Source organism: Lissotriton vulgaris, chromosome 6, assembly GCF_964263255.1.
Source record: "Lissotriton vulgaris chromosome 6, aLisVul1.2, whole genome shotgun sequence".
Taxonomy (NCBI): domain Eukaryota; kingdom Metazoa; phylum Chordata; class Amphibia; order Caudata; family Salamandridae; genus Lissotriton; species Lissotriton vulgaris.
In genome coordinates, this window is record NC_141694.1 from 67,770,419 (window position 1) to 67,797,090 (window position 26,672).

At 40.7% G+C, this 26,672-nt stretch overlaps 1 protein-coding gene across 2 annotated transcripts in view; it reads right to left on the reverse strand.

Annotated features, from left to right (window-relative positions):
* Positions 1-26,672, reverse strand: part of LOC147706797 (calpain-1 catalytic subunit-like) — an 861,968-nt gene that overhangs the window by 106,310 nt on the left and 728,986 nt on the right. For both annotated transcript variants that reach the window (XM_086925930.1, XM_086925929.1), the window contains 2 exons: positions 20,677-20,734; positions 19,826-19,890 (listed from right to left, as the gene is read on the reverse strand). In XM_086925930.1, coding sequence (XP_086782056.1) covers positions 19,826-19,890; positions 20,677-20,734 — 123 coding nt within the window. The remainder of the gene's footprint in view (positions 1-19,825; positions 19,891-20,676; positions 20,735-26,672) is intronic.

Genomic DNA, 26,672 nt, shown 5'->3' on the forward strand with positions numbered 1-26,672 from the left:
TGATCATTGAGTCTAATTTGATGGAAACCCTTTACAATCTGTTGTGGAGTAATCAGCCATTTTGCGAATAATCGATGATGTACCGGTCTCCTCTATGCATGTAGTGTTAGCCTTTTTTCCTTCTCTATCCTTATTAATACGCTATGTGTGTGCGATAAAGATATTTTGAGATCTTGTTGACTCAGTATCGACAGTGTAGCCTCTCAATTTGGCTGTTAGGCCCCCTGTGTTTCGTGTGTTATACATTCAGTTGGTGCTGGGGATAAAATCAGGTGTGGGTCTTTAAAATATATATCCCTTGGACCCTATTTTAAATGGTTTTGTTTAATCCGTACTTGTAAAAAACCCGCATCTCTTAGAATTGGGGCTAAAAACCGCCTTCTGCCCTCCTTGAAGTGGTCACAGAACATTACAAAATGCATAAGAGACTGCTCTGAGAAATTGTCGCAGCTACATGGGTTCAGTGTATCAGGTACCCCCCACACTGGGAAATCACCCAGGGAGTATTGTATAATGTTGAACCTGAATCTAATGAGAAGGTGACGATGGAATGGTTTGCTAACAATTTTTAAGTGGGGTTCTAGGGAGGGGGTAGTTAAGAGCAAAATGTTTGCTAACTTTTGGCTTAATTAATTCCTCCTCTTCCCTAGCCTGATTCGCCCTAAACAGAAAGTTATCCTTAATCCATTTTACGTCTCCTTTAACTATATTGTTCGGGTATTTGTAAAGATCTGGCCTGACCATTTTATTCACCGTGTTCCTAATGTATGATAGCCATGGGATTTTGGATACCTTGTCTAACGCCATACAGTCCTTTAGGATGCAGTGGTTCGAAGGGATTTCATTGTTTAACCAGGTTTTTGCCCAATAAACCAAAGGGGCCAATTGTAACTCATCAGTTACATAGCCTATGCCTAACTCTGTGTGATTCATATTGTTTTATTATGGTACCGTGGGACTCCTACTTTGACACTAGTGTTCTAGACATTAATTAAAGTCCAGAAGTGTAGCCACAGATACGTCTTCGGGCAATAGTAGTTTGTCTCTTATTATAACACAATGAAATAGAACACTTATCATATATAACAAAGAACTTATTTTCCAATAAACAAACCCACCAAAGATAAAAAATATGTATCAAAAAATACAGTTTATTTTAATACCTCCCTTGGGGGTTACAATCTAAATAATTTAAAATACGTTAAAATCAATTTTCCACATTTTGAAAAAATGCTAAATGTTCATTTTATGATGGCCATGACCCCTAACAATGATCAAAATAAATCAAGGGGGATGTTTGAGTTAAAAACTATGGCTTAGAGCATAGAGCGGGAGGGGTTTGAATTGAGCATATACCTGAATTGTTTGGAGCTTCCGTTTACATTTAGAAGACTTCTATGGCAACTGGAAGGCTTTTATGTATCTGTTGTTTAGGAGTATATGGTACCTTAACACAGACAAAAGAATATGCCACCGTTATTAATCTGAGCAGATCTCATAGTGATTAATTTATGCAATATATTTAAAATTTTATACCATGGATGAATAATTACATAAATTGATTTCTACTCGGAGGATTATGCAAAATTTAAAATCAAAAAGAAAAAACAAGACAGAAACCAGAATAAGCAATCAATCAGATTGGCCTGGTAGACAAGAAATATAAACTGTTCGGGAGACCTTCTTGGCGGCGCCCACGGAGGAGGGACGCACTTCACCTGCCTGCTGGTGTCCTGGGCTGCCGTATTTGCTTCACTCTGCCCCACTGTTTGGTGTGCTTGGTGTTTCCCGCTGTCTCCCCCGCCGCCGCTGCCTGTCAACATCTAAGGCGCGGCCGCTGTGCGGGGAGACTACCTGGTCCAGCAGCCGCTGCACAACCATCATGGACATGCCCCCTTTGCGCCTGGTGGCGATTTAAAAACCAGCCCGAACTTCCGCCTCGCGGGATGCGCGCGGGCGGCGCCGGGAGAAGCCCGGGACAAGGGCGGGACCGTCTGTGGCCGTCCGGGGTCTACAGGGGACGGGACGGGCCACCCCCCTTGGACTTATTATGAAAGGTATTGCTTGTTGTGGACTTTAAACTTGTAATTCCTTCTAATAGACTAAAGGTATTTGTGACTGTTGGTCACTGTTCCTAGAAGAAGTGGGTGGGGCCAGGCTATTCCTGTCACACGTGAGTGTGTTGAGACATCGTCTAACTCGTTACTAGGAACCCTGCACTGTATTGGGGGGCGGTTGAGTGGTGTGGCGCTCACTACGAAAATGTCTACACACCATAACACCCGCTCAGTTAGGAATAAAGCATGCCAAATCGAAACTCCTAAACAAACTGAGGCTGAGCTAAAAAATCCTGCCCCAAAGAAAGGGAAAAAACCGACGGCAATTGATATAAATAAGGTGTCCGGGGAAATAGAACGTATGGAAAGGAGTCTAACCGCCTCACCTAGCCTGATAGGAACACCTTCAACTCCCCTGAGAGACCCCACGTTGGCGGTCAGTCCCAACTTGATTGGAAATACAGTCTCCCCAAATAATGTAATTGAGGCCATTCCCTGTGCTCAACCATTACCATCATCAGGGTCAGAAACCTCGGCTATTAGCGAACTGACTCCTCGGAAAAAGCCTACAAGAAGGGGGAGGAATAAGCCACGATTGGGGAAAAACAATCCACCGCCAGTAGAGGGCCGTAGGACCAACAGGCAAGAGGTCATTCTGGTAGAGGATAAGTCAAACACAAACAAAAACCCCCCAGGATGGATCGAGGAAGTCTTGGGTGACCTTACTAAACATCTGGAAACTTTTATAATGGCCCAGTTGAAACTCATCATAAGTAAGGTAGATAAATTAGTGAGTGAGTTGTCCAAACAAAGTAAAACATTGGAACTCATAACCAAGAAGCCTCCATCTGACCCTATTCCTGTAATCATTGAGGCTGCTAACAACAATGTTAATAACAACACATTGTCTAGTAATAACTGTGTTAGCAACACTCAACTCACGATTGCCCAGATACATGATGCCCCAAAAGCTCCCCAAGCTCAGAGAGGGGGCGCCAATCAAGGGCAGAGAGGGGGGCAAAATAAGAATTCTAGTGTTAAGAATACTGATAGAGCCCACCGGCAACCGCTAATGCAAATAGGTCAGGACAACAATCACCCTAGAACTGACCCACGCAGCTCAAACCACAGCTTAGATCATATGGACAACAATCACTTCTACATTGAAGATAGCCCACCCCCACATATAAATTTACCGCCAGAGGTTAGTCCCTTTGTAGTTGTATTTGCGGGGTCCCAGAAATTAGGGTCCCAGAGAGAGAATCTAGCTCACAATTGCATGCAAAAATCTCCAAATGGTTGAACATACATAGACCACTGAAGAATGGGGAAAGAGGAGAAATAGTACATGTAAGAAGAGTTAACTGGCTGGGAGTGAGGAACAAGGATATAAGAGGGGATTGCATAGTGGTAAATTTTAGGGATATGAGACTGGTGGATTACATCTTGAAGAATTCTAACAAAAACCACACTAGCACTATTTGTGCACTCCCGCTCAGGTACTTCTACCCAAGGAGTTGGAGGAGCAATAAGGACGATACTGGCATGTGGATCCCTGAAAGACCTCAGTACACCCAAAGAAGAAGCCCTGCTAACTACCCTGACCACCCTTTCCCTCCTCGAGACTATTCTCAATGGAGAAATAGATTCTCGCCCCTGCAGTCGCTTGATGAAAACGGCTGACTAACCCTTATAAAACCCGAAGCTGTAACGCCCGCCGTACGTGGGTCACTCCTAGGCCCCGTTCCAGAGGTTGCGTCTGTCAGCCCGGGACCAAGCTAAAACCGAGCCTAGAAAGCCTCACTAACCAGGGGGTGAGTCTGATATTGCCCCAGCTCCTGTAACCCCCCTAGTCCAAAGATCAAAAGAAATCAGTTCAGAGGGTAGGAAAGGGAACAGGGCCGGATTAACTTTTTTGTCCTGGAATATAGCAGGGCTGGGGGGCAAAATCAATAATAAGGAGTGGAGAAAATACATAAGGGGCTTCCACATAATAGCTTTTCAGAAAACATGGGCGGTAGATCCTGACCCCTGTCACATGGAGGACTATAAATGCTTTTTCACACCGGCCCAACAAGTAAGATCTGGGAGGGCTAAAAGTGGTCCAGCGATTTATGTGGATACGGAAATAAAGGGCACCTGGATACAGTCAGAAGGGGTGTCTGATAACATACAAGTAGTCACATTCCAGGGACAGGGGCAGAGTTTCTTGATTGTGAACTTCTACAACCCGGGCCCAGTTGAAGGTAATCTCCCCACTCTATTAGAGCTTGAAGGCAGGTTAAACGAGGAAATAGAGCAAAGACAGGGGGTGCCTGAACCAACTGTCCTCCTAATGGGGGATTTTAATTGCCATCTGTGCCCAAAGTTATTCCCGATTATCCCAGATTGGTCCTCATGCCCCGTTGAAAAGGGCCCCCATTTTGAACATAATAAGGAGGGCATACTGCTGATGAGGATCCTAGACAGCTTGGTCCTCACCCACACAATGGATCTAATACCAATAAAAGTAGGAGAGACCCCCACAACCACATTCAAGGGAAGAGGCTGTGCATCTTTTATAGATTTTATAGCAATCTCCGCCTTTGCCAAAGAACAGATCATAAGAGCAAGAACGGAGTGGAGCCCTTTCAGTGACCACAACCCTCTCTCCCTGGAGATTAAGTATAATGCCTTAACAACATAAAATCAGGGGGGGGGACAGTGTAATCCAACCAATAGACCAAGGGAGGCGTATAAGGTGGGCAATGATTAACCCGCAAGACTTCTATAGTACCCTAGTTGGCAAAGGGAAAGAACACATAGAAACTTGTTTAGATCTTGAAACAAAGGATAGAGGGGTGGTCCTGGCCTTTGAATCCTTAACTAAAATAGTGGAAGGGCTGTTAAAAACTAAACGGGACACTAAGGTGTCCACTTCACCAAGATGGTTTGACTCCAATTGCTCACGGGCACTAAGGGATTTAAAACAGAGTCTAAAGAAGGTCCCAAGAGATAAGAATGAAATTGCCCTCTGTAGGCAGAACTATAAATTACAGGTTAAGCGAAGGAAGAGCGTCCTACAGAGTGAAGTATGGGCAGTCCTCAGAGAGGCTGGAAAAAATAGGGATTATGCCCAATTCTGGAGAATCATGAATAGACCTTGCCTCCAAGATTCAAGTGCTCCAGTAATTAGTACTAATATTCTACCAGATGTTTGGATTAATCATTTCAAAACCTTGTACAATCATCAAGAGGTAGCCATAGGAGAGGAAAGCTGGGAGGGACCCAGAACAACCAAGCTAGAATTCTCCTTGCCGGAAGTCTTAAAAGCAGTGGTAGGCCTGACACGTTATAAGGCCCCTGGTTCGGACGGTACCCCCCCAGACCTATTTCTAAGCAATACTGACTTATGGGCACCAATCATGACCATGAGTACTGAATGCTGCAATTAAAATTGGCCTACCGCGATCCTGGTCGACTGCGGTGATTGTCCCCATTTATAAGAAAGGTTGTAGGGACAATCCACAGTGTTATCGGCCTATATCGTTATTCGATGTCTCAGCGAAAGTACTGGGAAGGGTAATCCTGGACCGCCTAATAGAGTGGACTGAAAACCATAACACGTTGGTGGATACCCAGAATGGGTTCCGGACAGGAAGGTCAACAAGTGACCAATGTCTTAATTTATACCTCTTAGTGGCCAAATATACCAAGGCAGATAATGGGACCCTCTACATGGGATTTATGGACCTAGCAGCCGCCTTTGATAATGTCAACAGAACTAAATTATGGGCGCTTATGTTCAGATTGGGCATTGATCCAGATCTCATTAATGTATTAAGGGAGTTGCACTGGAACACAACTGCCAAGGTCCGCTGTAGCGCGGGTGGGGGGGGGAGCACCGATCCCTTCCCGTGCTCCAGCGGGGTGAGGCAGGGGTGTATCCTGGCCCCATTTTCATTTTCCCTTTATATAAATGGTCTAGATAGTGCCTTGTTGACACTGGGAACTGATTGCCCAAGAGTGGGATCGCGTCACATCCCGGTACTGTTGTACTCTGATGACGCGGTCCTCCTTGCCCGAACAGCGGTGAGCCTCCATACGTTGATTGGTGGTTTTGCTGAGTTCATGACAAATCTCGATCTATCCGTCAATTTGACTAAATCTTTTATAATGGTGGCAGGGAAAAAGTCTAAGAAGAGGTGGGTGTTCAAGTTAGGAACTCATGTGTTGGAGGCTGTGAACACTTTCCCATACCTGGGTCTTTTGATTGATGAACAAATTAGGTTTGCCCAATTGATTGAGGAAAGATCCAGGAAACTAGTGTCAGCAAATGGCGCCATACTTAATTTTGCAAGAAGGTTGGGACGATGGTCACCTGAGCAGGTGGTCACACTATATAGAGCGGTCAGTACCTCTAAGGCTATCTATGGGGCAGAAGTCTGGGGCTTTAGGGATGCACACCAGATACAGGTAGAGGAAGATAAATTCTTCAGGAAATTGCTAAAGCTACCACAGAGCATCTCGGCAGCAATCATTCACAATGAGCTCGGCACTCCTTATATCTCGGACTTGATCAAAGTGAGACCAATCCTGACAAGGTTTAGAATCTGGCTAAACCCTAATGCTGATTTATCAAGGCAGATTATTGAGGACTGTCTTCAGAGAGATAGATGGCGGCAAATTCCGTGGTTAAAATATGTCAAAGAAACTCTAGAGTCCATTGACCAACAAAGGCTATTTTTGGACCCACTAAATATTGATGGATCTTGTAAAAACTACGTCCAAAAGCAGTGGCTGGAAAAATAGGACTCCATGAGGAATAAACTTGATTTTAATAAATCCACGGTAGTAGCCCACTCTCTTGTAAGCAATGACCTAGGGATGGAACCGTATCTCTTTTTACTATATAACCAACAAGAAAGGTTTTTAATGACCCATTTTAGGCTCAATTTGTTACATAATATTTTAGCATACCCATCCGGTTTTACATTAACAATTGAGCAGAAGGGCGCCTGCGGATGCGACAATAGGTCTCCGCAGGACACCCTTCATTTTGTATTATTTTGTTCATTTTATAAATCCCCACGGTCTAGATTCTTGGTGGGTATTTTAAAGGAATCAAACATTCTTCAAGCTAAACCTGCCTTGCTATTTTTACAAAGAGCAACTGAGATGCGCACTTTGTGCTCCATTGTGAGTTTTCTAAAAATTGTGTTTACATTAAGAAATACCAGGGGCTGATGTAGGAGGATATGAATTAACTTTTCTCTGTTTTTAACTGTTCTTGTAACCATATTTCTTTTTTTTTGTTTTTTTGTAAAAGTTCAGAATCTTGTTTTGCTATGTAATAATATGTATGTATTTTTATGATGGTTTTTAACCTTCGAAACAAATAAAAGAACTGAACTGAACTGAACTGAACTGTTCGGTAAGTAATGGGTCCTACAGAATGCTTAGAGTTCTTTAATTCATAGAGTAGACTCTAAAAGAATGTATCATTTTTTTAACACACAGTGATTCCGAATTGACGAAGGAACCCTGAGCCTTTGAAATTGACCTGATTATATATTCCGGTGGCTCCTCTGAGTAGAAATCAATTTATGTAATTATTCATCCAAGGTATACAATTTTAAATATATTGCATAAATTAATCACTATGAGATCTGCTCAGATTGATAATGGTGGCATATTCTTTTGTCTGTCTTAAGGTACCATGTACTCCTAAACAACAGATACATAAAAGCCTTCCAGTTGCCATAGAAGTCTTCTAAATGTAAACGGAAGCTCCAAACAATTCAGGTATATGCTCAATTCAAACCCCTCCCGCTCTATGCTCTAAGCCATAGTTTTTAACTCAAACATCCCCCTTGATTTATTTTGATCATTGTTAGGGGTCATGGCCATCATAAAATGAACAAGAGGGGGGTGGTCTCCATAGAGGAACAGCCCTAGGATCTTGGAGGGTAAAATGAACACTTATAAGAAAAGAACCACAATGTATGTTTTTCTGTTTCTCTGCCCACACCACAAAATGCCTAAAATATTGGGGCCTTATTTATGAAAAGTGGCGCATCGCTGCGTGAAAACAGCGATGCGTCACTTTTAATGTATGACGCATCATGTCGCAAGGAGTTACAGATACGTTAGTATTTCTGACGTATCTGTAAGCGCAAAAGTGACGCATTGCTGGAGTGTGTCACAAAAGTGACGCAACTCCAGCAATGCGTCCTTTCACATGGGGAAAGACCCATGTGAAAGGGCTTGAGTCAGTCTTACGCTTGCTGTGAGGCAGGCGCAAGATTTTGACACAACAGCGTCCTAAAAGTGACGCAGTGAAATCTCATAGATTTCACTGCGTCACTATTACGAGGCTTTTTGCGGGGGAATGCCCCCTCTGCATACATTATACCTGACGCAGGTATAATGTGGCGCAGGGGTTTACAAAGTGACGCATCTACCTAGATGCGTCACTTTTTAAATATGGCGCAACAAGGCGCATGTTTTACGCCGCCGTTGCGTCACAAAAAGTGACGCATCAGCAGCGCAAAACTGACGCAAGGCCTCATAAATGAGGCCCTTGCTGTTTAAATTCTTTTAGATTGACAGTCGAAATGTCCTGATGAAGGTGTGAATATTGTAACACGAACACCGAAACGCCGCGTCGACTCTTCTTTTGACTTTTTAGCATTTTTTCAATATGTGGAAAATTGATTTTAACGTATTTTAAATTATTTAGATTGTAACCCTCAAGGGAGGTATTATAATAAACTGTATTTTTTGATACACATTTTTTTTCTTTGATGGGTTTGTTTATTGGAAAATAAGTTCTTTGTTATATATGATAAGTGTTCTATTTCATTGTGTTATAATAAGAGACAAACTACTATTGCCCGAAGACCTATCTGTCGCTACACTTCTGGACATTAATTAATGTCTAGAACTCTATTATTTACAAGTAAACTACAGGGTCTCCACTTTTTGACATTACTCTCCCCCTCCCTGTGACAAACCAGGGGAACCTTCCAAAAATGTGCTTTGTATATGTACAGCTTGTTAGCTGGAAAGGAAAATATATCCTAGATTCTATTACTCTAACGGACTATAAGTCAACGTAGCGTTTCCAAATTTATAAATGGACGCTCTAAAAACAAAAGGCTTCTCAGAAAAAGAATTCAATAAAATTATAATTGGAACCTCTAAAAATTATTCATCAATTTCCACAACAAATTGTGATGAGGACAAATGGCGAGAACTCTGGAACAGTAAAAAGAAACTGGTTCGTACAGAGTTACACGCAGATTTCTTAATTGATTACTGCAAAAAAGGTATCATCCCCAAGGGACTACAAGTAAAAAACGAACCCGATGCTAAATGTATTGAGAACTGGACCCTCATCGCAAATCGTTGTAGTAGGGACTGGATGTTGCTCATTATCGAAACAGCCAGCTCTATATTAATCATTGAAAAAAAGGAAATTGATGAATTAGAAAGTAAACTTTTGGATAATACTGCTCTAGAAGACGCAAAGAAAAAACTTGAGGACATCCAAAAGGATGTCTCCAGCTATAGAGATTATCTTTTTAATAAAAAGTCAAATAAATTCAGAAAAGATGTGGCAAACTATAATTTAGAAGCAGTATATCCATATATCCAAAAAGATTTATTCGATAGACCAAGAGAAGAACACTATAATCGCAATCAGTGGCAACAACCAAGAAGATTCTGTCCAAAGAAAAGGGTAACTTTTTCAGATTCCTCCTATACTAGTGGAGAATCTTAAAACTAAAGCAACCCTGAGAATAAGACTAGAGGGGAATCTTCCTCAAATCATAGCTCCTTACCTTTTTTAGACCATCGACCACAGATGGGCAATCAGAACAGAGGGAGAGGCAGAGGAAGAGGGAACTTTTACCCTCAACCTCAGCAACAAAAGAGACCATACATGAAGACGCGGAGCCAATCCAAATGGGATTAAATAAAAAAGCAGCAATAATAAACATATCGGATATAATCCTTACGAAAGATGAAGCATCAATATTGGAAAAAGGCTTAGGCTATGCGATCACCACACCATTAGATCAATTTAATCTTGAAAGAGATCTGCAAGGTTTCTTCCGAAAAATTAGATTAAATGACTTCTTTAAAGACAAGGATCAAAAAGATAGGCCTATTAATAAATCAGGATTAAAATCGAAATCGGATTGGACACCAACCATAGGTATGGTCCACAAAAATGTTGATTTATTTGAACAAGTAGTAGAAAGGAATATAGCCGACCTATTAACACAACCACTTAGAGGTCATAATAACTTAAGCAAAGCAGAAAGTGAAGCACTTAGAAACCTGGAAAAGAATACCAGACTCACAGTGAAACCAGGAGACAAAGGAGGCAGTATTGTCCTCATGAATACTGAGGATTATAACAAAAGAATTATGGTTCTTTTAAATAACACTGAACACTATCGCAAATCCAATAGAAATGAGTGGAATGCGTTGATTTTAAAAGTAAGTTCCTTGTTGGACTTTGCTAAGGAGGATGAAATTATATGCGAGGATGAATTCAGATTTCTTAAAAATAAAGTCCCCATTATACCTGCATTGTATGGACTTCCTAAAGTCCACAAGAATCTTTTAGACCCTCCAATGCGACCAATTGTGTCTAGTATAAATTCAGTAACAGAACCACTAAGCAAATATGTGGATACGTTTTTACAACCACTAGTAACTGCCCAACAAGCTTACATTAAAGACACAACTGGTATAATAGAAAAAGTAGAAGGTTACCCCTATGACATTCAAAACCAGTGGTTAGAAACGTTAGACATAGAGGCCCTCTACACGAACATCCCCCAGGATGATACCATCAAGATGTTAGAGGGCCTCCTTAGCACAGATGAAGGGGACCTTAATAGTCATGCAACCTTTATAATTGAATGTGTGACCATTATTCTGAAAAACAATATCTTCCTTTTTAAAATTGATTTTTATAAACAAGTCAAAGGCACCAGCATGGGAGCCACATGTGCTCCCAGTCTGGCTTGTCTATATGTAGCGGCCTTCGAAAACAAGCATATTTTTAATAATGCAGCTCCTTTTTTTGAAAATATCACCTGTTGGTCAAGGTTTATAGATGATATTTTTTTCATCTGGACAGGAACCAGTGAAGACCTGACCAACTTCATCAGCTGGCTTAACCTTGGAGATGAAAATTTACGTTTTACCTCCAAGTTTAATAAAGATAGCATTGAATTCTTGGATATTAATATCAAAAATAACAATGGAAACTTAGCGGTTGAACTCTATACTAAACCGTCTGACCGCAACACTCTATTACACTATAATAGCAATCATCCAAGAAGCCAAAAGGATAATATTCCTTTTGGCCAATATTTAAGAATTAGACGCAATTGCTCAGATATTAGAGATTTTAACAAACATGCAGATACCTTATCACAAAAACTGAAAGAGAGAGGATATCCAAAACACCTAATCAGAAGAGCTTACAAGCGAGCTAAATATTATGACAGAGATTCCTTGTTTTCAAAAGAACCTAGACAAACATCAAACTCAAATGATAGAATGATATTCGTTACAAACTTTAGTGCAGTCAGCAATAAAGTAAAAAATATAATAAATCGAAATTGGTCACTCCTAAATGATAAAAGTGACACAAAAATTCCAAAACCGATGTTCAGTTTCAGAAGGAACAAAACTGTAAGAAACTGTTTAGTCCATACATTTAGGGATGACAAAATTGAGACACAACAGACCATTGATAAATGGCCCTTACCGGTGGACAATTTTTGCTGCAACATGTGTACCAACTGTGATACATTAATGAAGATAAACTGCGTTGAATATAACGGTATCACACACAGAATAAAAAGTTTCATAAATTGCAGAACCAAAAACTTGGTCTATTACATACTCTGTCCCTGTAACAAAGCTTACATAGGTGAGACATCTAGGGAAATTAAAACACGAATTACAGAGCACAAGTCAGCCATCAGAACCAAAAAGAAAACAGCACCACTAGTGGACCATTGGCTGGCGCACAAATATAGCATTGAGGACTTAAAATGGTGCGGCATAGAAGTAATGCAACTCAACCTTAGAGGTGGTGACTTTCAGATCAAAAGAAAAAAAGAGAGAGCAATTCTATATGTCTTTGTTTGGCACCTTCAGGAGTGGCTTAAATAATAAGGAAGAATGGAAAAGATTGATCCTATAAGATAGGAAATCATTTTACCCATAAGGGTGTATTAATCTGAATAAATACCGGATATCGAACAAAGATGGAAAGGGCATCAGTATTAATAGCAATAATTAATAGTGAAATTAAGTACACCATGATACCATAACAACGGGCAAATATTGACCGTGTAAGATATGAGTTTGTTCCACGAACATGTATGTATATATCTTTACTTAAGTCGTATTTACGTAGGTGGAGAGGGTATCTTTAATAACAATGGAGCTTCGGTATACTCTGACACCATGATCATGTTGGAATGTGCTGTAACTCAACTGTTTATGCAACTTGTATACAAATGTTCATTTTTCCCCCACAGTGCAGACAATGTTTTGTTGTTGTCAAGAGAGAACCCTATTGTGTTTTTCAACCAATGCACCATAGAAACTGTAAGACCAGGATAGATTTTAAATTTTGCATAATCCCTGTAAAGTGTGTGAAATTGCTATGTTTTATATTAAAATCTAGTGATCTATAACATGATGTATTTAATATGACCGAATAGGAATATATTTTTGAGGACATATTCTTTCACTGATGTCAGAACTGATTATCGAGCTTTTACTCCATTAAAATAGCAATATAAAGATTACGTGGTGGTTACAGTTATGGTATCACTAAATTAGAAAAATAGGTAAACATCAATGCGGGATGATCCGAATATAATATCCGAAAATATAATACGTGATTGAATAACTAAAGGTTCCGAATTCTGAGCACTCGATTCTATCCCAAACCAAAATGGCCGTCAAAGTCAGACCGGCACCGGTAAAACTGAATAAACACTCATTAAATCCCCCAAATAAAAAAATATAAATGCCAGTCAAGGTATATGTAGCAAACAATAAGAGTCTATTAAAAAGTGTAAGACTCTGCTGACTTCCGGGTCACAGAATGACTACAAAGTTCAAATATACTAAATTGCGTATTAGACCGTAATATGCAAAAATCAAGATATGCGCGAAGGTAGATAAGAGTCACCTTACCCTCGAGCCAATTCAAAAACATAAAAATATAATAATACGACTTTTTAATAAAAATGAAATCGAGCCATTGACCATATACTTCCGGGTCAAGAATGGTAGTGCTAGCATATAGACGGGTCCTAAATTTTGTTTTTCACTTTCCCGGTGGAACCTACTACGGAGGAGCAGGGAGGCCGACTAAACCCACAAAGGTACGTGAGCAGCGGTTAGTCAGTTAACAGCACCTTGATGCTGCAAACCGTAGTTTAGTTTATTTTATATAGATCTGTTCCCACATTTATGTTTGGGTGTAGTTTTAATTAAGACATGCGGAAATAGTTATAACCCCCGCTTTGTTTTTATTTAACTCTGAAGGTGTACAAGGTAACTAGAAACGAGACTTCCTCGTAAAGACCCCCCGCACTAGAATGTACAGAAGTAGAGAGGTATTAGATCAAAATCGATCTCGATACTGTATAACAATAACTGAAATCGACCACATTGTGGTCTTTCCATCTTAGATATCGCTTTCACAAACACAGTAGAAATATGAAGACTAGCACAGACTATGTTTTACTTTTGTAACAAAAAAACAAGTCATAATGACCTACCTATAAATATGATTGAGGGTATAGTTCTTTTAAATAAATTTATGTAGTACTCCTTAAATAACACGTAGAACCAACACTATATGTTTTTTATTCCCCATATTAGGCAAAAGAAAAAACAAGACAGAAACCAGAATAAGCAATCAATCAGATTGGCCTGGTAGACAAGAAATATAAACTGTTCGGTAAGTAATGGGTCCTACAGAATGCTTAGAGTTCTTTAATTCATAGAGTAGACTCTAAAAGAATGTATCATTTTTTTAACACACAGTGATTCCGAATTGACGAAGGAATCCTGAGCCTTTGAAATTTACCTGATTATATATTCCGGTGGCTCCTCCGAGTAGAAATCAATTTATGTAATTATTCATTCAAGGTATACAATTTTAAATATATTGCATAAATTAATCACTATGAGATCTGCTCAGATTAATAACGGTGGCATATTCTTTTGTCTGTGTTAAGGTACCATATACTCCTAAACAACAGATACATAAAAGCCTTCCAGTTGCCATAGAAGTCTTCTAAATGTAAACGGAAGCTCCAAACAATTCAGGTATATGCTCAATTCAAACCCCTCCCGCTCTATGCTCTAACCCATAGTTTTTAACTCAAACATCCCCCTTGATTAATTTTGATCATTGTTAGGGGTCATGGCCATCATAAAATGAACAAGAGGGGGGTGGTCTCCATAGAGGAACAGCCCTAGGATCTTAGAGGGTAAAATGAACACTCATAAAAAAAGAACCACAATGTATGTTTTTCTGTTTCTCTGCCCACACCACAAAATGCCTAAAATATTGCTTTTTAAATTCTTTTAGATTGTCAGTCAAAATGTCCTGATGAAGGTGTGAATATTGTAACACGAACACCGAAACGCCACGTCGACTCTTTCTTTTGACTTTTTAGCATTTTTTCAATATGTGGAAAATTGATTTTAACGTATTTTAAATTATTTAGATTGTAACCCTCAAGGGAGGTATTATAATAAACTGTATTTTTTGATACACATTTTTTATCTTTGGTGGGTTTGTTTATTGGAAAATAAGTTCTTTGTTATATATGATAAGTGTTCTATTTCATTGTGTTATAATAAGAGACAAACTACTATTGCCCGAAGACCTATCTGTCGCTACACTTCTGGACTTTAATTAATGTCTAGAACTCTATTATTTACAAGTAAACTACAGGGTCTCCACTTTTTGACATTACTCTCCCCCTCCCTGTGAAAAACCAGGGGAACCTTCCAAAAATTTGCTTTGAAAAATTCATACTATGAATCTCTGAAAGATCCAATACTGGAGATGTATACTGCACGAAAAAAATACAGAAACCCAACATCCTAGAAATAGCAAACACTCTTTAGGAATGAAAGATTACGTCAAATATAAACCAGAACTAAATCGTTGGCCTGGATGACCTTAACTTTCTGTGCATTAATTGTTAAAAAATTGATCAGTGTTTTGCCAGTAAAGTTAAGGACACAAGTGCAGAATCTGATAGGGATCCGTTTCAATGTGTTCATTTAATTACTACTGGGTCTGAGATCCAGAGAGATCTAGTCCTAGCTCTAGATCTAGATCTAGCTTTAAGCCTGGATAATAGTTGTAATGATGCTTATGCCATCAAGCCCCAGCATCCAATTACTGATGGTCCCAGACCCAGCATCCAATCATTGACGGTGCCAGCCCCTGCATCCAACACGGACGGTTCCAGCCCCAGCATTCAACCACTGGTGGTCTTTTGGAAACAGTTGTTTCCACTGCATATTACATTCTTTTTCTTAACCCTTTTTCACTAAAAAGAAAAAGCTTCTTTGACATCTTATTTTTACCTATACATCAATAAGTAACAGCCATCAACTATAGTGATTATTTGCTGTTTTGGAAAACATTATGTATCGTGTTTGCCATGTTTAATGTCCTAGACACCTACTAATTTCCCAGCAGCCTCACTGCCAGCTACTTCCCTAGAATGAAGACCAACAGGTCAGCATTTCAGTATCTGACTTCAACACACAATCACTAAAGTTCGTAAAACATGACAACTCTTTTTAAAGCTGGTGTTCCCTCTAATGCTTGACTTGTGCCTAATGACCCAGATATCTGATCACAAATCTCTTACTCCAGCCTCCTCAGATGGCTTCCTCTGTGTTAATATGGAAATCAATTATGCTAATATGAGAAACAATACATTCATTCATGAAAATAAAATCATGTACCTATTAACAAAATCGCCCGTTGTGAACGCCACATCAACCCCAAATCGCAAATACATAGTCAGGCACGCTCTTAGGCCAGGGGTCACTGATTTATAAGTTACAGGTGGGAAGGTGCTTAGCTGGGGGACGTACACACAGGCGGGAAACTCCTGATCAATCCCACAGATAGACACAGTGACAACACAATGGTCAGGGAAGACTGCCCTCAATAAAGCACACACTTCCTCAAGGGGTATGTGTGCTTCGGAAAGCACCATAAAGTAAACTGTCACGAGTTAGGAACACATAGCCAATGAGGACCTAGCACATTTAGTGATCATACGCTCCCCATGCCAGACATCTGACACATATACCACCGGCCACACGGTGTACACACTAGGTCGAGGCGTACCTGTGGTACCATTTGACAATTAATTTATGACTGTAAGGCAGCAACCAACATTCCTCTCCATTTAAGGTTTGCAGGAGAACTTTTACAACCCGATGAAAACTGTATTTAAGAAAAATGCTGCCTGGATGTAAATTGAGACAGTCCTCAGAGCCTATGCCTGTAATTGTTATCCCTGCCACAATGTGAAATTAAACAAACTGTTTCTGTTTTGCCAAACGCCTCTTGACTCTTGGTTTTTTAAGGTATTTCATGTTCAAGTGACATCTGGCCCCGGAAGTATTTACAAGGCAGTGGTAAACACCTACAAAGCCATCTGAGGCAAAATCTAAAATCCCCCAGAGGTATGAGAGAGCTGGTCTGGATTGGATTGGGATGCAAAATAGGCCCAGCCGCACAAAAAAGGCCTACATTTGCAGATTGAACCTTTTCGCAAAACACTGCTTCACTGTTTTAAGTATTATGAAAAGAAGGGGGAGGGTTATTGTGGTATTTTGGTATTCTCAATGCAATCCTTCTCTACCACAAATGGAATGTTCATGTGATGTTTCTATCAGAATGTTGGTGTTCTGCCTTGAGTTCACAGTTGGCTGGGCTGAGCACCTTGCTGGATGCTCCTGGTGGGGTCTCTCTATGTTACTTGGAATAAACTATCATAAAACCATATGATCACTTCTGGACTTTTCATCATTACAGTTATCTAAAGGAGTGATGTTTTCCTAACTTCACAGAGATGAAAATGCAAATACTGCCAGGACTCTTTGTGCATGGATTAGTTCACACTGGTGAACTACACCTAAATATAAGTGAGGCCACGTCTGCTCAGGCGCCCTGCCTCTGCTCAATCTGCATATATTAATGGGCGGGCCCAACGAGAGATTGAAAATGACACCTTTGCATGTGGTAATAGGGAGGTAATGGAGGCCTATCTGCCTATGTTAAGTCCGCTCAGGGCCGACTGGGCTACTGGCAGCATCTTGAGGTAATTGAAATTTTTATGGTCAAATGTGTCCCCTAACGTGTACCCCAACGGCTCCATGTACGTACTTCAAGTACATGTAATTTCCCTCCACAACCGAATCTGAAGACGCAAATACATTTGCGTCCAACGTTAACATGTCCTCTATCAGATCCACCATGAATGGATCGATAATTCCGTTCCTAAGTATGCCGTGCCACCGTCTTTATATGGTGCACTTTCACGTTTTCCTGGCTCTGCCGAGCTAGGCCCTGATTTCTGTCTTCAAGCCACTTCTGTCTCTGCCTCTGAATGCTGCAGCATGGAGATGCATCCCTGACCTCTGTCTTACTTCCTGCCAAGCGAGCGGTGCCCGGCTCGGCTTGGTCTGCCTGCCAAAAACAGTATTCTACCTTCAAGTTATCAGCGTAGCCAGCTCAGCTCCTCGAAAACACATTCCTGTCTAGTGAAATAAGAAAACATATCCCCGACTGCGGAGCAAGGGCCAAGCCTTCCTGTCCTCCCCATGAAATTCATTGCTCCCGTTACCATGGTAGGCCTTGGCTCCGCGCATTTGCACCTAGACACGCATACATTCAGTATAGAATAGCCTATGCCCGAAAGACCTTTTACTCCAGACTAAAACATCCTCCAAACACAAGATATCAGATATGTTTTAGGAACAGGTCGATCTGACATGCCAGACTTCTGTCTCTTCTACTAGTGTTAAAAGTCAGACCCTTAGCTTCCTCCAGATGCGCGTCAATCACACGTCATATTAGCTGCGCGCGCATTCAGGCCACAGGTTTCAGCTGACTCTGCAAGAATTCTCTAAGCATCCACCCACTTGTGACATTTTTCTGTGACGTTTCTAGTACACGCCTCCGTGCACACCCATGTTCACGCCTTTTTGCTACGCACATGTGTTCTTATCATATACATTTCACTTGTCACGCCTACTGTATTCAATGCTATTGTGTCATTGTACTATATATGTCATGTACTGTTAATAAATCGTTGACATCTTTCCTGCCATCATTGCATACCCGAACCCTTGTATTGATGGAATAGATCTCCATTGACTCGAGTCATTTATGATTAAAGCCCTTATGACTCAGACACCACGGACTCTGCCTCTCATTTGATTGAGCTATTTTTTTAACCTGTCTGAAATTATATGGCAAACTCGTATACGGTAAAATATTTACCACAATCTGAACAGCACAAAAATAGCCCAAATCAGCTTCTATGTTGCCCAGAATAGTGTCCCACAGCTGCAACTCAGATACCGGTCCACTGTCCGCCTTACCGAACTGGCCATGGAGCTTAGTCGCAAATCTCTGCTATGTATTGCTAGGTATTATGTGTTGAAATAACATTTTGTCGAGCCCCCATTGGAACGGATTGGTACGGCGAACCAGACTGCAGCCAAAGGAAGGAGACTCCGCCTGAACAGATTCACATTTGCATTTCAAGGAAGTTGAGCAGATACCGCAATTGATTGGAAGTTCTGGTGAATCCACGGGCGGATGTCGATCATGAAGCAGCAGTCAGAGAGAGTAAAAGACTACACCAGAACCTGATTCAAAGCATTGGGCCTATGGCAACTGCCTGCCTTACCAATCCAGCCATGAAGCTGGATTACAAACGTCTATGTATTTAAACTCCTTGCGTCATAAATAAATATATCTGCAGTCCATCATTCTCTGGCATCAACCCTGGAAATTACAGCTTTCTCCTGATCAAGATTAAGCTCTTTCAATCTCCAAATAATTTCTAAAATGATCTCAAGAAGGCTCTTCTGAAGACAATTACCCACTCATAGTTCTCCCACTGCCTATCACAAACTGTCACTTACCCATGATTCTAATTGACATCTACCTAGTAAAAATAAAGCAAAGATCATTCTTAAATAGGCAAGATAACTAAGACTTTTATTTCATCGTAATTGTTCCTCTGTTATGTTTCCTATTGTAGTCTTCCTCTCCTATATCATAAAATCACACATCTTGTTTATTGTTACTCAACTGAATGATACTCATTTTATCGATCTCAGAAGCTTGAAAGGATGAGTGGACCTGCATAGATTTGAACCTGTGACGATGACATCAAACACAGATTTGGTAAGTGAATAAATTAGTCCACTGATCAAGCAGAAAAAGATGATACTATTCCATTAACATGAGTTCTGTTCTTCAGATCTAATCTTGACTATGTTCATCTTTAGATGGACCAGGACTGCTCTTTCTCTTGTTCATGATTCGTGGTCATGCCTCTTCTTCTATGACTGTATTGTATGCTTTGTTAAGTGCTCCGACACCACACGTGCGTTCTTTGTTCACACTATAACAAAAACTACAAATGAATGAATTAGACACCATGGAAGGATACATTCAGCAGGTTGACCATCTGGCGGCAGGATTCCATGCTGAAGCCATCTGTCTTCAGGTCCTTGTCTAGGGGGCAGAGGACAGGGTCAGTTCTAGTTCTGCAAATCTTAACTGAGTGCCAGCCATATAGAGCTATACTCAGATTACTAAGGCTCAAAGAACTGCCCAAGAAGGACCAATGGGCAAATATACAGGATTGGCAAAGCCAAAGGCAAAAGAAGAACTAAAGGGCATGCCACCTATAGAGGAATGGAGCAGGTGTCTTTAGGGAGGAATGGGGTATTCAGGTGGTAGGAAGGGGAGGCAGGTACGTAGGTTACAATTAGACAGTCAAGTGAATAGTAACAGAAGCACACTTTGACCATTTGACAATGAAAACCCATCTTTTAAATGTGGACTTCAATTCTACATATGTTTTGCAAATTTGTAAATTTTGTTTTTTACCATGGAGACACTCCCATGACACTTGTGTCGTGTTCAACCTCACATCAACACACCTAGGCACGTTTGATTCTGTCCATCCCTTCTCCCAAGTGTCAGATACTGCCTGGTCTCTCTCTCTGATGTGTGGTGCTTTTCTCCATATCCTTGCATGCAGTAGCTTTACCCAAACGTCTAATGCACCCCATCTGCTCTCACTCCCTCCATATATTCCCGTAGGGCACTCCCCACACTGCCATGTGATCTGGAACTTATAAAGTACAAAGGTAACTGGGGAGCTACAGAACACTGTGCATGACTAAACCCTCTTGCTGCTTGCCCTGGGCTCTAACTTTCTGCTTCTATTCTACATGTGTTAGATACTCAAGGCAGGGGCTGGGCATTAGGAAAGCTGCAGGGCTCCATACTTACATTTGTTCACAGCATTGTTGAGGATAGTTTGGAGTTCCGAGACACTAATCTCCGTGTCCTGCGGGAGAAGTAGAGGAATTTAAGTCAGCCTTGCTCTCTTCATAGTTCAGTGACCACAGCACAAATGTTCTTAAAAGCATGTACAAGCCCTGTGAAACAGCACCTGGGTTAAGCTGTTCTGGGCCACTGCTGGATCAGATCACTCATGGATACTTAATTTTATAGTGGAACTTCTTGGGTGCATCTCATATGCCCAGATGGGGGTACAGTAGCTCTCTATAGGTCCCGCAGCCCCATTATCTTAAAGAGACCCAATATAGCTTAAAATGTCTGGGTGCCTGTGTTCTCATTCAGTAGGGATAAAGCTGGGCTCTTCCTATTTGAGCAGGACCAAAAGTCTGACATCCATAAGTCTTGTGTCTGTAATGGCACAGCAAGCAACAAATTGACGAACTGGAATGCATTCCAGATCAATTATAGATCAATTCAAGCATTCCAAACAACACTTTGTAGTTTTTCTCAGTGAAAGGGAAACAGTAACAGGGGTAATCTCTGCTGCACCAATATGTGCATGACGAGACCGTCCCATTAGTTAAGATCTTGTCTATATCACAACACAAAGCTGAAAATGATCTTCGCTTTTAATAAATTCTTGCAGTTGGGATCTGAAGCTATTACACGGTCAGAATAGAAATGCCAGAATATGTAGTTCTTTGAGCAGCAGAGAGAATTGACAACTGTGAGGTGAATGGCCAATTTTATAAGATATGAGACCAACATGATGTATAATACAATAGATGATCCGTCTCATTAAATGAAGAACTCTGGATTTAGAATCTTTATGGTTTGCTAGAAGGAAAGGGTGATGCTAATTTTTTTGTAATATTATGTTAGGAAGTTTTATTAAGCACTCGAATATTCATGGGCGTCTTGATGCTATGTGAAAAGACTACAAAAGAGATTAACCCAAAGAGACTTATGTCAATAACTCGAAGTTTACTCTTTAGTGTACATAATTCAAGTTTGTCCTCCTGTGGATAACTATTCGGGCCTATACTACATACATTTATGTGTGTCCTGCCCTCTCAAAGTCCATGTTGTACGTTTTGAAATGCGGAACTTCTTAATGTGCCCTGAAGAAGGTGTATGGCTGAAGAGGAGTCCCACACCAAATATGCGTCAGCACAATGCAGGAGGCCTAGCGAAGCTCTTCATGTTGTTCATTAAAGGAAATAAATAAAATAGTCCTCTCCTAAAGTGTTGAGAAGGGGATAATTTGTAGAGAGTTACTGAAATGAGCATGTAGATGTCAAAGGAAATGTAGTCATGAATAATTTAATGTTGATCATACTAGTATTGTGTGATTTGCTGGGTCCAGGAGTTTCACCTTCTTTTACAGGTTTACTTGGTTTTAGTTGGATGAGAGTATTGAGTAATTGTGGTACGAACGTGGTATGAATGAGAGAGAGATTCTTGTATAAGTGAGTTTGAGTATGAGGATATCATTCTTATGTTTATATGTACTAAAGAATATGGCAAAAATACAAAATATATTTGAGGAAAATGTTTTTTTTAATAAATTGATAAAAGTTTAATTTATGGCTCCAGTTAATTTTATTATAGACACATAAGCAATGATGAAATATTGTGGGGGAGGAGGAATCAAGTTTGTTTGTATAGAGTATTGTAGGCATGGGCAGTAAATTCTGTTCGGCTCGCGGAATTTGGGTAATTTCGTGTTCCACGGAGAACGCGGAATTGCGCAAAATTCTACGTTCGGCGACTTTGCACATTTTTTTGCTTGTTCGTGTTCTCAAATGCGTGTTCGCAAGATATTTCCCCCGGAGCACGCAAACAGCGATTGCGAACAGTAAAAAAGTAACGCGAACAAGCAATTCTGCGTGCTCGCGGAATTTCTGCGTGTTCGCTGAGATTTTTTACAGTTTGCGGAGATTTGCGTAACGCGATTACGCGAATTCCGCCCACCCCTAGTGTATTGATCCCCTGGTCCACAGCCCCTATCTGGTTTGATAGAGGTTGGCTCTCTGTTTTTGGTCTGAAGACATTACTTCATTGAAAATAGCACAGACCTCTTGCAACCCTATCTCAGGAAATTGACTAAGAGAAATGGAGGGTTTCAAAGCACAAAACCATGAACAAAAGATATCACTTTAAGACACAGGCTGGCCTCATTGTAACAGCTCTACATTTATGGTAATAACATCTTTGTTCCAATGCCTCTCAGAAGTGTGCTGGTGAAATGTGATGTTTCATCCAGTTTAGGCCATGCAAGGAACTGGAAAAAAACTATGTGAACTGGAGCAAAAAAATCCATTAACCATGATAGCAGCAATAAGTCAATATGCCCTCTAACCGTGATGGCAGCAGAGTCGGTATATCCAATAACTGTGATGGCAGCAGTAAGTCAGTACACCCAATACCATGATGGCAGAAGTCAATATTCCCAATAACCATGATGGCAGCAGTGGGTCAATACACCCAATAACCATGATGGCAGCAGTGGGTCAATACACCCAATAACCATGATGGCAGGGTAAATCAATATACATATTAACCATGATGACAGAAATAAGTCAATAACCCAATAACCATGATGGAGCTAGTAAGTTAATATACCGAATATTAGAATATAGGAATGTTGAGAGCTCAAATGAAGACAATGAAGCAGCTCTGGGCTTATAATGGCTGGTATAAGCCCGGAGTTCCAAATGTTTGTATTTGTGTTTCTCGCTTTTTAATTTAGAATATTCCACCCTTAGTCAGTAGAATGTTCTAATAGCTTTATAGTCCTTATTGTGAAATGCCCTCTCCCTCATTATAGGGGTTCAGGGCTTTTAATAACCAGTATTGCCCTTGCCAGCGGGCTATAACTATGAAGGTAGCATTGAATCAATACACCAAACAAATGTGATGGCAGCAATGGTCATATACACACTAACCAGAATGGGAGCAGTAAGTCAATATACCTGATAACCAGGATGGCGCCACTAAGTCATTATAACCAATAACCAGGATGACACCACTAAGTCAATATAACCACTAGCCATGACAGCACTAGTAAGTAGGGGTGGGCGGTGCTTGCGGAATTGCACTATGCAGAATTCCGTGGAGGTACAAAAAAACTCAGTGGAATTCAGCGGAGTTCCGCTCCTCTCTAGTCCCGAGTCCCTGAAATATAATAGAGCCAGAGGGCAGCGGTCTGCAGCTCATTGGAGAGCTTGGGGTCTTATATACTCAGAGTCTGTCATGGAGGTGGGATTGGAGCAAAGGCCCTCCCTGAACAATATGAGAAGAACTGGAGCAGCGCCTCCTTAATATTCTGGTCCTCTCCTCACAGCCTCAGTGCCTCACAGGTGTCTGCTCTCATCCCCTCCTTTCACCCTCAGTGCCCGACCCTCACCTCACACAGGCGGTGTCGCCCACTCACATCACAGGCAGCCTATGCTTCCCTGCCTTTTTTCCATTCCGGGTTCGCACATGCACACTCTGCAGACAGTGTGTCTGAATGCAGTAGAGATGGCGGCCACCGTGTTGATATGCTGTCAGAGGTGGCAGAGCGCCCATTCCACTCTGAGCATGGCAGCTCCTACGGTAACATGGGGAGAAGATAAGAAGGAATAGAATCCCTTAAGATGTTATGTCGGCCTGAAGGCCTACAATAACCTGATATAACACCAGGAAAGTTAGCAACAAATAATTCTGAGAGAACATGAGCATACTCAATAACATTGGCCATAAGACAGAACCTGAACAGCAACATAATGCCATAAAACATCACAAAACAAGTGTTTGCTAAAAATGTTCTACCTCCAACAGACGAAGGGAGCTTCATCAACCACACAAACACAATGTCTATACCACGGTAAAAGCAGGAGCCGCATAATAACAATGTAGGCTATAGGTAACTTCTGAGAAAATTCCAGAAGGAATCTTACGATAGACAACCTAGTGCTGTACCCTACAAAACATATTAGGTCAAGCCTATCAAGAAGGTATTTGCACCTAAGCTCATTAAAGGGTCACATTGTACACCCCATGACTCAAATATACCACTGATAACTACCCTATACATAGAGTAGACCCCTCTCAGCCCATATATAAATATACATAAATGTGTGTGTATATATATATATATATATATATATATATATATATATATATATATATATATATATATATATATATATATATATATATATATATATATATCAAACAATGAGGTTGCCACCAACCCACTGAGGTTTTTATTGTTTTCAGGGAGGGAGTATGCTACACCTCACTTGAGGAATACTTTTGCACACTACAGGTAACAGAAGGCCTTTGGGAGGCTACGCCCAATGGGCGGGTACCAGCAATGAATTTAAGTGCACAAAGTGCCGCATACTTTCCAAACTATGCCTGTGATACAGGGCTGGAGCCCGAAACGCGTCGGCTTGAAGATAGGGATGTTAAAGCTGCTGTTTGACTATGCTGTAACCTTCATTAAATAAACCAGCACGACCTACCTGTGCGGGCTCTTCTGTTGGTGGCAACCTCTTTCTATTAAATATATATATATATGTAGTGAGCAAGGCGGACTTGTCCGCCGAAACGCGTCTGGTTGTTTATCTTGTTAAATAAATACCATTGATCAAGAATCCCACGGAGTCGGTGCCTGCTTTCTGGAAAGCTTTGAACACTGGATGGAATATATATATATATATATATATATATATATATATATATATATATATATATATATATATATATTCACTGAAAAAACTATAGGTTTCACACCAGTTATAGTTAGGAATTAGCATTTAAAAAACCTATTAAATTCACTGAAAAAACCATAGGTTTCACACCAGTTATGGTTAGGTGGAAATTTTACTGACATAAAACCAATGAAATTCCCACGTTATAGTTAGTTGGACTCACTATAACTTGCGCGTGTAATGCACTGCTGATGACATCACATATTGCATCACTCATGACATGGTCAGTGACATCACTCATTGCGAGAGCAAGAGCTATTTTGGAGGAAACAATGGCTTCACTTCTTGCTGCAGCTGGTGCACCCCCACCACCACCCAGAAAAGAAGGTCCACCACCACAGTTTCTTGGAGGACAAGAAGAAGGAGGAAGAAGAGGAGGAGGATCAACATCAAAGGGTCTACCTCCCAGAAGAACCAAGACAAAGGCACGTCAAAGTGCACTTCATTTGGCAATTTTTTTCTTTTCCAAATGACCAAAAAAAGGTGAACGCCCCCAAAGTCACCTGTCTGATTTGTGAAAAAGTTCTCTCCAGGGGCAATTACTCCAAGAAATATTCTTTTGGTAACTATACCATGATCCGCCACATGGAAAGGTGGCATCCCAATAATTTGGCACAGGCTGAAGTCCGGGAACTTCGGAACAACCCACCCCCTGTGGCCAGCACTTCCTCTTCAGTACCCTCACTTTCTGGACCACAAGAACGGCAAATGGTGCCAAATATTCAGCCAAAATTTGGCAAGGTCAAATTTCTATGCATTTTCTGTGGCAAAACTTTATGCTATGGTGAGCTTAGCGTCACCTTAATCAATACTGCTATAGACAACCACAAATGCAGCAAGGAAAGAAAACAGTAATTTTTTTCTTTTTTTTTGCTCCTGTTGAGCCATTTCCAATTCTCTGTTTTTTATTTGTTCCCTCAAAAAACCCCCAAAAAATATAAAATTGTTCAAAAACACAAAAAAATACAAAAATGTTCAGAAAAATAATAAAAAAATATAAAACAACAAAAAGAATAAAAAAAGTTATTTTCAGAACTACCTCCCATTTATAAAATATTGCAAAATTTTTTTAAACTCTGGCATTCTTTTTTCTCTTTTGTGCGCTTCCCGGTGCGCTCCCCGGTGCGCGTACCGGGCGCTCCCCCGGCGAAAATCGGAAAAAAAAAATGTTATGCCCCGCGGGGCCCTTTTATAGCCCCCACAACAAACCTATGGGGTCAG